The sequence below is a fragment of the Pelobates fuscus genome, chromosome 2 (genome assembly GCF_036172605.1).
Source record: "Pelobates fuscus isolate aPelFus1 chromosome 2, aPelFus1.pri, whole genome shotgun sequence".
In the NCBI taxonomy this organism is placed as follows: Eukaryota; Metazoa; Chordata; class Amphibia; order Anura; family Pelobatidae; genus Pelobates; species Pelobates fuscus.
In genome coordinates this window covers 128,708,873-128,721,134 of record NC_086318.1, presented here as the reverse complement: position 1 = coordinate 128,721,134, position 12,262 = coordinate 128,708,873, and the positions used below count along the sequence as shown (strand labels likewise).

The window sequence follows — 12,262 nt, the reverse complement described above, 5'->3', positions numbered from 1 at the left end:
AATGACATCAGTGAGGAGGAGGAACAGAAAATGAGTAGCTCGGCATCCAACCTTGTGCAAATGGGGTCTTTCATGCTGTCCTGCCTGTTGAGGGACCCTCGTATAAAAAGGCAGAAGGAAAACGACCTGTACTGGGTGTCCACGCTACTAGACCCCCGGTATAAGCAGAAAGTGGCGGAAATGTTACCGAATTACAACAAGTCGGAAAGGATGCAGCATTTGCAAAATAAATTAAAAAGTATGCTTTACACAGCGTATAAGGGTGATGTCACAGCACAACGGGAATCTAACAGGGGGAGAGGTGGAAGTCATCCTCCTCCTCCCACGACCACGCCGGCAAGGACAGGACGCTTTAAAGACGTGTTGTTGATGGAGGACATGCGGACCTTTTTTTTTTTTAAATTCTTTATTTTAGTTGTGCATGAAATAACATTCGTATGTCAATAATGCCACAACAGCATTTGCAGACCGTTGAAAAAACACATATTGGTTAACTGTTGTACAGCATTCAGATTAAATGCACATTTTTTTTGGTTTATAAGACAAGCTAAGTACAGGCTGGGTATCTATATTTGTCTGAATGAATTACTTCATCAATTGGTAACCATAGCATGACCTTTTTAAGTCCTACGCATCGCCACAGCCCTTCGGGGTCCACCCTCAGAGAACGACTCGACCGACAGGTAGCAGACTACCTCGCCTTAACTGCAGATATCGACACTCTGAGGAGCGATGAACCCCTTGACTACTGGGTGTGCAGGCTTGACCTGTGGCCTGAGCTATCCCAATTTGCGATAGAACTTCTGGCCTGCCCCGCTTCAAGTGTCCTGTCAGAAAGGACCTTCAGTGCAGCAGGAGGTATTGTCACTGAGAAGAGAAGTCGCCTAGGTCAAAAAAGTCTAGATTACCTCACCTTTATTAAGATGAATGAGGGATGGATCCCGAAGGGACTGACACTGGGCGATACATTCGATTTTAAAAAAGGCATGATGAGATGAGCTGCCTTGGGCTAAAAATGGTCCACACGCTGCTGTATTTTAGCTCTGAATGAGAAGACGCTTAGCTTAGTCAGGTTGCTACTTTGTTACTTAGAAGCTAGACTTGGGATAGAACTTTTGATTTCCACTTTTATTTCGCGAAGTTTTCCAGCCTAGTTAGGCATCCACTTTTCTACCAATACCTAGACTTAGGCTGAGCTCGTATTTTGTTTTGTTTTTACAATACAAGGGGTTGGGAATAAGTGGGCATCTGAGTCCTGGCTGGATGGGAGACATTCCCTGCATCTGAGAGACAGGGGCAGCTCCTGTGTCTCTGGGGAAAGCTCACAAACTAGCAACTTCATACTATTGTAACTTTGTATCTTTCCCTAATAGCACTACTCTGGGACCTTAGCGCTCTATCAATAAGCACTAACAGATCGTCCCAGCTACTTTGTCTACATTATTTTTGTATAAGCAATCCACTACCTTTGTAATTTGGGGCTGACTACTACTCAGTTAAATCGACCTACTTGGGTATCTTTACATACAGGGGGAAGTTTTCCAATTCTATTATGACTTCATTGTTTTTCCCCCACACTGTATGCCTTTGATCCCGATTTATCTCACCAGTGCAGTCAGCATCCCCACGGTTTACCATATACTCCAGGGAAGGACACCCTGGGGTCTGGGGTATCCCCCCCAGAATATACAGTTGGGCTACATTTTATGCAGACACTCTGACACTATAGGGTTGATCTGTGTTCTGGTGCTTTATACATTTAGGTAGATACTCTTTTACCGTATGCTAGTATGAGCAAATAGCCTCTAGGGGTTGTGGTACAGTACTCTCTACAGTGATCTGTCCAGTACCCCCCCATCGTCAGTACAGCCATATGGACCAACCCCCACTCCTATACCCCATGATTTTTTTTTAGTCTCTGTACGTTTTTCTATTAAAGATTTATTATTTTCCTTACTCTGTACATCTATTACTCTGCACACCAAGGGAGTGAATACTCTATTGTGGGCACACCCTCAGTCGAGTGTGTTTTGGTAGATGGATTTTGCTTTCCTCTCTGAACACCTCAATTCTCGGGATTTATTCTATTTTCTAATACTTATTGCGTTGGGGTAAGCCCTTTAGTTGTTGCCCATTTAGTCCTTGCCTTGGCTCCAGAGCTGGACCTTTCTAGCTCTATAGCCATCTTCCTTTTCCTAATATAGCTCTGAATGACGTTTGACTTGCGTGACTTATCCGCCACCAACTAGGGTTCAAGCCGCCATGTTTTAGGGCACTTTCTGCCTGTGAAACAAACATAAATTTTTCTGGCCGCTGCTACAGCAAAATTTTTCAGGCATGTGTACATGCCTAATTTTTAGGCCCACTGGTGCAGCACTGTGGCTTCAAAAACCAAACCAAAAAAAAATCCTCCAAGATGGCACCAATATACCAGTGGTCTAAGCATCTTCCCACCTTAGCCTAAAAAGGGGAGGTGATTCCACAATTAAAAATCGCTGCCATTTACACGTCCACTGATAGGAGACGCGGAAGGTATTAAACTGATATGAACAATACTAAACTCACCACTCCTATCTGGTGGCACATTAGCTTGCCCGCGCAGTGCCCCAAATTTCAAGTAAGAGGACCGACCAAGCATCTTCTTCCATCTCCCTGTTACATAAATCAATGCCATATCCATAGAAATTGTACATAATATCCAGGAGAGTTTTACAGGACCAAATCTTGTCGCCTGTTGAAAGAGGTGACCTTGCTCGGGTCCCAGGTGTGCGGTTCCTAAAATGGCTGCCATATACACGTCCACTGATAGGAGACGCGGAAGGTATTAAACTGATATGAACATTTACTAAACTCACCACTCCGAGTGCTGTTATTTATTTAATTTTTTTGTGGTGAGGCTTTACAGGACAAAGTGCTTCTCCACGGGACATGTTAACTCGCGGGAAGCTGGCTCATCAAGGAACCAGAGCAGCTTTAACGAGCAGCTTGAACGGTGTCCCAATAGCTTGCATTTAAAAACCTGTTAAATGTTATAATAACATCAGATTGCTTTGCAGCAGGATATCCTGCCAGAAGAGATGTATTTGACAAAATGTTGTAATACCTTTAGTAAAAATTAGTGAAAAAATAAATCACAAGCAGGGTACAAATGGCTAATTAAAGCTAAGGATTTCAGGATTAACCATGTTTTAGAGAAGGAGATCCCACCAAAAAAAACAAAAAAAAAACCCTTGTTCGATTCTAGAAACCTGGTGTGTATGGTAATCTGACCCAAGTCAATGAGGCAAAACTGCAGATGGAGGAAACATGCAAACTCACAAGTTACATTAGCACCACCACTCAAAAAACACTGAATAAACAGACGCAGAACTGTAGCCGTCTCTATATTTTAAAGTAAATTAAGTCATACAATTCACCACCCTCATTTTCTAAAAGGGGAAAAATTACTATGGGTCACTTTACCACCAGTGAAGTTCAGCCCACCCTCGGCTCCAACCAATTGACTGAAATCCTCCAAGATGGCACCAATATACCAGTGGTCTAAGCATCTTCCCACTTTGGCCTAAAAAGGGGAGGTGATTCCACAATTAAAAAATCGCTGCCATATACACGTCCACTGATAGGAGACGCAGAAGGTATTAAACTGATATGAACAATACTAAACTCACCACTTCTATCTGGTGGCACATTAGCTTGCCCACGCAGTGCCCCAAATTTAAAGTAAGAGGACCGACCAAGCATCTTCTTCCATCTCCCTGTTACATAAATCAATGCCATATCCATAGAAATTGTAGAGAATATCCAGGATAGTTTTACAGGGCCAAATCATGTCGCCTGTTGAAAGAGGTGACCTTGCTCGGGTCCCAGGTGTGCGGTTCCTAAAATGGCTGCCATATACATGTCCACTGATAGGAGACGCGGAAGGTATTAAACTGATATGAACATTTACTAAACTCACCACTCCGAGTGCTGTTATTTATTTAATTTTTTTGTGGTGAGGCTTTACAGGACAGAGTGCTTCTCCACGGGACATGTTAACTCACGGGCAGCTGGCTCATCAAGGAACCAGAGCAGCTTGAACGAGGTGACCTTGCTCGGGTCCCAGGTGTGTGGTTCTAAAATGGCTGCCATATACACGTCCACTGATAGGAGACGCGGAAGGTATTAAATTGATATGAACAATACTCCACTCCTATCAGTAGGTCCGTCCCATTGTGATTTATGCCCCCCACCCACCGCGCAGGGATGGGGGCTGGGGGTGGAAAGTAGGCCCCCCCATTGTGATTTATGGCCCCCACCCACCGCGCATGGGTTGGGTAGGACAGTAGCTCCCCCCAGTGTGTATCATGGGCTTTGAGGACAGGTGTCAATCCATACCTGCCAAGTGACCCTATGTAGGGGGAACAGTCCCTATTCTGCTCTGTGTCAGTGTGTATCATGATCTCTGTGGACGGGGAACAGTCTCTATTCTGCTCTGTGTCAGTGTGTATCAGGGGCTTTGAGGACAGGTGTCAATCCATACCTGCCAAGTGACTCTATGTAGGAGGAACAGTCTCTATTCTGCTCTGTGTCAGTGTGTATCATGGTCTCTGTGGACGGGGAACAGTCTCTATTCTGCTCTGTGTCAGTGTGTATCATGGTCTCTGTGGACAGGGAACAGTCCCTATTCTGCTCTGTGTCAGTGTGTATCATGGTCTCTGTGGACGGGGAACAGTCTCTATTCTGCTCTGTGTCAGTGTGTATCATGGTCTCTGTGGACAGGGAACAGTCTTTATTCTGCTCTGTGTCAGTGTGTATCAGGGGCTTTGAGGACAGGTGTCAATCCATACCTGCCAAGTGACCCTATGTAGGGGGAACAGTCTCTATTCTGCTCTGTGTCAGTGTGTATCATGGTCTCTGTGGACGGGGAACAGTCTCTATTCTGCTCTGTGTCAGTGTGTATCATGGTCTCTGTGGACAGGGAACAGTCTCTATTCTGCTCTGTGTCAGTGTGTATCAGGGGTTTTGAGGACAGGTGTCAATCCATATCTGCCAAGTGACCCTATGTAGGGGGAACAGTCTCTATTCTGCTCTGTGTCAGTGTGTATCATGGTCTCTGTGGACAGGGAACAGTCTCTATTCTGCTCTGTGTCAGTGTGTATCATGGTCTCTGTGGACAGGGAACAGTCTCTATTCTGCTCTGTGTCAGTGTGTATCAGGGGCTTTGAGGACAGGTGTCAATCCATATCTGCCAAGTGACCCTATGTAGGAGGAACAGTCCCTATTCTGCTCTGTGTCAGTGTGTATCATGGTCTCTGTGGACGGGGAACAGTCTCTATTCTGCTCTGTGTCAGTGTGTATCAGGGGCTTTGAGGACAGGTGTCAATCCATATCTGCCAAGTGACCCTATGTAGGGGGAACAGTCCCTATTCTGCTCTGTGTCAGTGTGTATCAGGGGTTTTGAGGACAGGTGTCAATCCATATCTGCCAAGTGACCTTATGTAGGGGGAACAGTCCCTATTATGCTCTGTGTCAGTGTGTATCAGGGATCATTAGGATAGGTGTCAATCCATATCTGCCAAGTGACCCTATGTAGGGGGAACAGTCCCTATTCTGCTCTGTGTGAGGAGGAGGAACGGGAAATGAGTAGCTCGGCATCCAACCTTGTGCAAATGGGGTATTTCATGCTGTCGTGTCTGTTGAGGGACCCTCGTATAAAAAGGCTGAAGGAGAACAACCTGTGCTGGGTGTCCACGCTACTAGACCCCCGGTCTCTATTCTGCTCTGTGTCAGTGTGTATCAGGGGTTTTGAGGACAGTTGTCAATCCATATCTGCCAAGTCACCCTATGTAGGAGGAACAATCCCTATTCTGCTCTGTGTCAGTGTGTATCAGGGGTCTTGAGGACAGGTGTCAATCCATATCTGCCAAGTGACCCTATGTAGGGGGAACAGTCTCTATTCTGCTCTGTGTCAGTGTGTACCAGGGATCATTAGGATAGGTGTCAATCCATATCTGCCAAGTGACCCTATGTAGGGGGAACAGTCCCTATTCTTCTCTGTGTCAGTGTGTATCAGGGATTTGACTATCTTTATTCAGATTCAAAAATTACAATTCCAGGAAAAATTTAACAAACATTTACAAGAACATGTTATGCACATCATAGAAACAACGTGAACCTCTTTAAAGCCACAAACTTAAGACAAAAAGTCTCTATTCTGCTCTGTGTCAGTGTGTATCAGGGGCTTTGAGGACAGGTGTCAGTGTTAGGTGATTTCTGCCCTTTATGGATTAAAAGCAGACTCTGCATCAACTGTGTAATTTTCCATGGGAGTTTTGCCATGGATCCCCCTCCGGCATGCCACAGTCCAGGTGTTAGACCCCTTGAAACAACTTTTCCATCACTTTTGTGGCCAGAAAGAGTCCTTGTTGGTTTTAAAATTCGCCTGCCCATTGAAGTCAATGGCGGTTCGCGCGGTTTGCCGGTTCGCGAACATTTGCGTTAGTTCGCGTTCGCCGTTCGCGAACCGAAAATTTCGGGTTCGCGACAACACTAATGAAGAGTATCTTTTTTCATTTTACAAAAAGTCCAGATTTCATAATGTCAGTGGAGCCAAACTCAGCAGCCGGGTAACTGCTCATTGCACCTGCCTTGCAAGGCTTCTCAGTTAGTTGCATAGTGAAGTCTTTGTTGGACAGCTAGAGAAAGCTTTTTTAGATATACTCCAATGAAAAAAATGTGTTATTAAATGCATGCATGTTTTCATTCAGGGTTTATTTACTAAAAAGGGATTTGTTTTTTGTTTTATTAAGCAGTGGATTGTCAATTTAAATATTGCCTGCAACAACTGTAAGGCCACTGGGGGTGGTGTGCAGGAGAAGACCGATATTGTGGATCATGACAATTGGACAATAGGACAATTAGCCGCAGAAAAAAATACATGTATTTGATATTTTAAAAATGTTAATCCCCATAAAGCAGCTGGCAATCAGAATGACATGCTGGCTGCAAATATTTGAAGTTAGCTTTTGAGTTTAAAAGTTTTGTTTTCTTACACTTAGTAGCAAGCATGCTGTAAATATTTCATATCAAAATCTGTCCCCAGTTTCTCACAAAATAAACATACTTTAAAGATATTCTCATGTGAGATAGGATGGATTTGTCAAAATGCCTGGGCTATTGATTATTCCACTAATGTCCATGTGTGAAATGTGGATATAATGAAATCATGTACTGTTATGGGAGACTTAGGGCTGGTTTTGACATCTTTGGTTTATTGGTCGGAAAAAAATCTAGTAACACTTTCATTGCATCCTTATCATATTAAATATTTACTTTGAACTAAACAAGAAAGTGTGTAACTTAGTTTATAATCATAATTAATTGATCTGTTGTTTCAACTTGTACAATATTTTATCTTAATTTTGACACTTCTCAGTGATCTACCGCTTATTGGGCAGTGAAATTGTTTTCGGTTTTGAGGTTCCTCATGCAAACATACTGGAAATAAACCTCAAATTACAACATATGATCAATTAAACCATCATTCCTAGATGCCTAGCTCACTTTTCTTTCATGTGCACTCATTGGCCAGGTGGTATTTACCATACATCAGATGAAAAAAATGTCCTTGTATTTAAAGCAAGTCCAACTTTGAGGGAACATCATTGGACAATTTATGTTTTCTTAATGAAACATGTACCTACAATGGATGTTTCTATACCTACTAAATATATTATAAAAGCTTGCAGAAATTAATCTGATTGGCTACTTCAATATGTTCTATAATTATCTCCGGATATAACCTTATAACCTCTATTAGAAAGCTTGTACTTCCTTTTAGAAACTTATAGTCAAGCCAATGTTCGATTGTAGCTTCCTTGTTTTTACAAAATTCCTCACATGAATACTTGCAACTTGAAAGGGACGTCAATGTGAACAGTCATCAGACAGCATAGGCATTGCCTCTAAAATTTGCTGTTACATACATTCCTGGTTTGATTTGCAGACTAAGCTGGTGCTGATATAAACAATCATATGGTGTCTCAGGTGTCTCAGTGTTGACCCATTTACCTGCTTCCAAGTTCAATATTACATTTCTATTTGGTCCATGACCATTTTGTTGCACCTCTTAATTTGTAATATGTTTCTTTCCTCAATTAATTGAAATGTTCTCACTTATTATTCTTACTAAACCCTGACCAAGCTCTTCGACTGAACATCATATATAGTTTATTGAGCCTTCCTTGTCCTGTTTCTATATGAGAATGGCTGTAATATTGCAAGCAGCTGAAAATGTTATTTATTTATTTTTTTAACTTTAATAAGTACCTAATTTTGAAACAGCCGATTGGAAACCTATTGTTGTGGAAATAAAATCTGAACGTACAGAAGAACACTGACATTTATTAGATTTCTTTATCGTCTAAAATGTTGACGTTATACATTTCAGACATGCAAAATGTTTAATGAGAAGTACAAATAATTTTTACCTTTTTCTGGTACTATAAGTGGTGTACATTTACTTCCTGTTGTAGTCTCTGTCACTGCAAAAAGCTTTTTTAAGAGTGATATAGTAACTGGCTGTACAAACATTGATGTCAAGGTTTCCGTTGCCGTGGGATTGTTCTCACCTAAATAAAATAAATGCACACTGGTTTTAGTGAACATCAGTATTTAATTCAGCCAGAGTAAACCCCATAGATAAACATTTAATTTTAATCTCAGATGTCAGATATAAATTAAACTGATTTATGAATAATACATTACACTGACACTTATTCTTCATTCATGCTAATTGCAGTCAATGAACCATGAAGTGAATGATAGATGACTGGTAAATGACGTATCTTTAAAGAAAGGGTTAACATTTAGATTTTTATGCATTCATTTTGTATTTATCACTCCATGACATCATGTGTTATGTGTACTATGGTCTAATTATATTGATAAATGAATTATATTGATAAATAAAATAATATAAATCTATTGTATGGATGGATAAATATCTACATAGAACACAATGATATACACTATATTTGGTGTAAAAAATCAGTTTTATCATAAAATAGTGAATGCATTGTGCAGAAGTTAGTATTGTGTTGTAAGTAGGGAACCAAATATTATGGTGACTTAAACATGAAAAAAAGTATCTTTAGTAAGTCTCATGAGATTCAACTGTTGAGAAATGTGAAATGTATGAATTGTATTGAATATTCACTTCATTTTGCTATTCAATCTGATGCTGTAAAACAAGACAACATTCAAAAAAAGCGACAAATTAACAAAGTAGACAGTGTGATACAGTTAATAGCATTGTTCGTAAAGCATCACTTGATGCATAAAACCGCTAATTGCATGAAATAAATGTAATTTGTAAAATTTTACAGTATTGTGTTTTGCATAATTCCTTGTTGCGTAATTTCCTCAATTTTAAAGTAGCAAAATTAATTGTACTATCTTTTTGCAGTAGAGAAGAAAACTTGTAGAGTGGAGAAATATTTAGTAATAATAATTTTTCACCATAAATGGAAAAGACTATTTTCCAGGTATTTCTCTCCTTATGTTCATTGCTTTATATTGATAGTCAGTGAATGGTATAATCTCAACATTATTCCATCACAACTACAGATTAACCTCAAATTTTACTTATACTATAACCAGTCATTTATGCATAGTGTTTTCTTTTTATTTATAGAAAACACAAAACCTCATCACTCAACCCACCCACTAAAACACTAAAGTGTTAGATAGATATTCAGACTTTCTTTGTTCAAAAAATTGCATAATTGAACTTATCTGACATAAAAGTAATCTTTCTATTTTTTTGTACCGATACAGGTTTTCGTTCTTTCTTTCTTTGTTTGTTTGTTTCTTTTTTTGTTTCTTTCTTTCATTCTTTCTTTTTGTTTTTAGCAATTACTTGTTTTTTTCTTCCTACTCTGATGTCCCCCTTTTTAGAATTTAGAATGTGTCATGCATATGGAGAAACCATGGGGTTACACAGCAATAAAACACACATTAATGATTGTTTAAACTACAATAAATGTGTTTTCAAGTTTAACCCCTTAAGGACCAAACTTGAATAAAAGGGGAATCATGACATGTCACACATGTCATGTGTCCTTAAGGGGTTAAATAAAATACTTTCCTTTTCATACAACAGATTTGAATGATTATTAAAACAGCTATTAAGAATCATTAAAAATAAACATTTATAATCTTATTAATGTAAAAGCCTGTACCTTAATCTTATTTCTAGGTACTCCTTATAAAAGAAAAAAAAACGCCTTTCAATATCTTTAACTATTTGAAATTATGCTTCAGGACTGTGTTGGCTAAAATAAAGAATGCATACTGTCATTTCACCAATTACAGACTTAAAGTGTGCATTTTTTCAAAATGTCACTGATTAAATAGGTTCTGTGGACTCTATAGAAGCCATTATATTTTGTCATCGTTAATATTAATTTATTACACTAGTTTCCAGGAGGCGTATAATATGTACAAAGACAAAGTTGCTAAAGCTTATCACACCTATAATTGCTTATCCCACTGTGTGTAGGTAAAGTGTCACTGTATATAGCAGATGTAGTCTATGTATGATTTACTGTTTCAACAGACTCAGTATATGTGATGGAAATCTCTCTGTGTAAGGCACTGTTAAGTAACACCCACAACATATGTGATTAGTATGCAAGTTGGTATTTTATATAACCCCAATTTATACACAGCCTTAATATATTTAATACACAGGTGATACTTGAAAAAATGTAATATCGTGCAAAAGTTAATTTATTTCTGTAATGCAGCGTAAAAGGGGAAACATATATGAGATAGACGCATTACATGCCAAGTAAGATAGTTTAAGCCATGATTTTTCATAAGTGCGATAATTATGGCTTACAGCTCATGAAAACCCCAAATCCACAATCTCAGTAAATTAGAATATTACATGCAATCAATAAAACAAGGTAAAATTCACCTGCTACCAGAATAATAAGGGAAATCCCTGAACATGAAGTTCCATTACAGATCTCTGTTCTGATAATCATGGGGTTCTTCTAGGTGTATTTAGAATTTGCAACCAATCCTGCATCATATAATATTGTAGCTTGTTGATGACAATGTAACGAAAATATACCCCAACGCGCAGGATTCAGCTAAACAGAAGACAACACAGAGGGGAGATACGTCTACCGGACCTTAGAATGGCTGGTCTCGACGTATATAGGAGAAGTACAGAGTCAGGAATGATCCGAGGTCAAGGGCACAAAGAGACAGCGTAAACTAGGACTAGCCGGGGTCTGGTACACAGTAAACAGCAAGCCGGCAAACAGATAAGGATAAGGATAAAGAGATAACGTAGTCAGAAAACAAAGCCACGGTCAAGTACGAAGGAACTCAACTGAACACAACAAGCGCTAAAGGGAACTGAAACAGAAACCACGATAGGGCAAGGAACTAAGGGAAAAAGGTGAGTTTATATACTTAAACATTTATTTTTATTGGTCCCTGTCACATCCACGCCCCCAAAAGGTAAGTGTATGGGGAGTGTGGCATGACAGGGACCAATGGGATGCAATTTCCAATTTAAGCTACCACTGTCCCTTTAAGAGCGCGCCCGAGACCCGCGAGAGTTTCTCGCGGTCACTGCCCGCCTTCCTGTTACAGCCGTCGGATGAGCCACGCGCGGCTCGAACAGAGGACCCCAGCCGGCCCTTGAAAAGGGTAAGTACTGCTACAGTACCCCCCCGAGGACACGCCCTCTGGGCGGGGAGGGCCAAGCCTGGCAGGAAAACGAGAATGGAAAGAGCGCACAAGACAAGGAGCGTGAACAGCGTCAGCGGAAATCCAACGGTGCTCCTCAGGCCCATAGCCCTTCCAATGCACCAGGTACTGAAGATGACCTCTAAGGAAACGAGAGTCAAGAACAGCAGTCAAGAACTTCAAACTCCTCATGACCCTCCACAGAGACGGGAGGGGGAGGAGGAGCATGCCGGGTATAGCGGTTGCATACTTAAGGCTTCAACAATTAAGTGTGAAAGACATTAGGAATACGCAGATTCTTATCAAGACCCAAGGCATACGAAACAGGATTAACCTTATGCAAAATACGATAAGGACCAATAAAGCGGGGAGCCAATTTCATAGAAGGCAGCCGGAGGTGAATATTTTGCGTGGAAAGCAGAACCCTGTCCCCCACGACATAAGAAGGAGCCGCCCTGTGATGCTTGTCAGCCTGCACCTTCTGGCGAGCAGAGGAATCCACCAAAGAACGGTG

General features: G+C 40.7%; 1 protein-coding gene across 1 annotated transcript in view; it reads right to left on the bottom strand.

Annotated features, from left to right (window-relative positions):
• Positions 1–12,262, bottom strand: part of NAALADL2 (N-acetylated alpha-linked acidic dipeptidase like 2) — a 711,495-nt gene that overhangs the window by 288,720 nt on the left and 410,513 nt on the right. Inside the window, exon 6 of the mRNA XM_063442690.1 lies at positions 8,472–8,612. Coding sequence (XP_063298760.1) covers positions 8,472–8,612 — 141 coding nt within the window. The remainder of the gene's footprint in view (positions 1–8,471; positions 8,613–12,262) is intronic.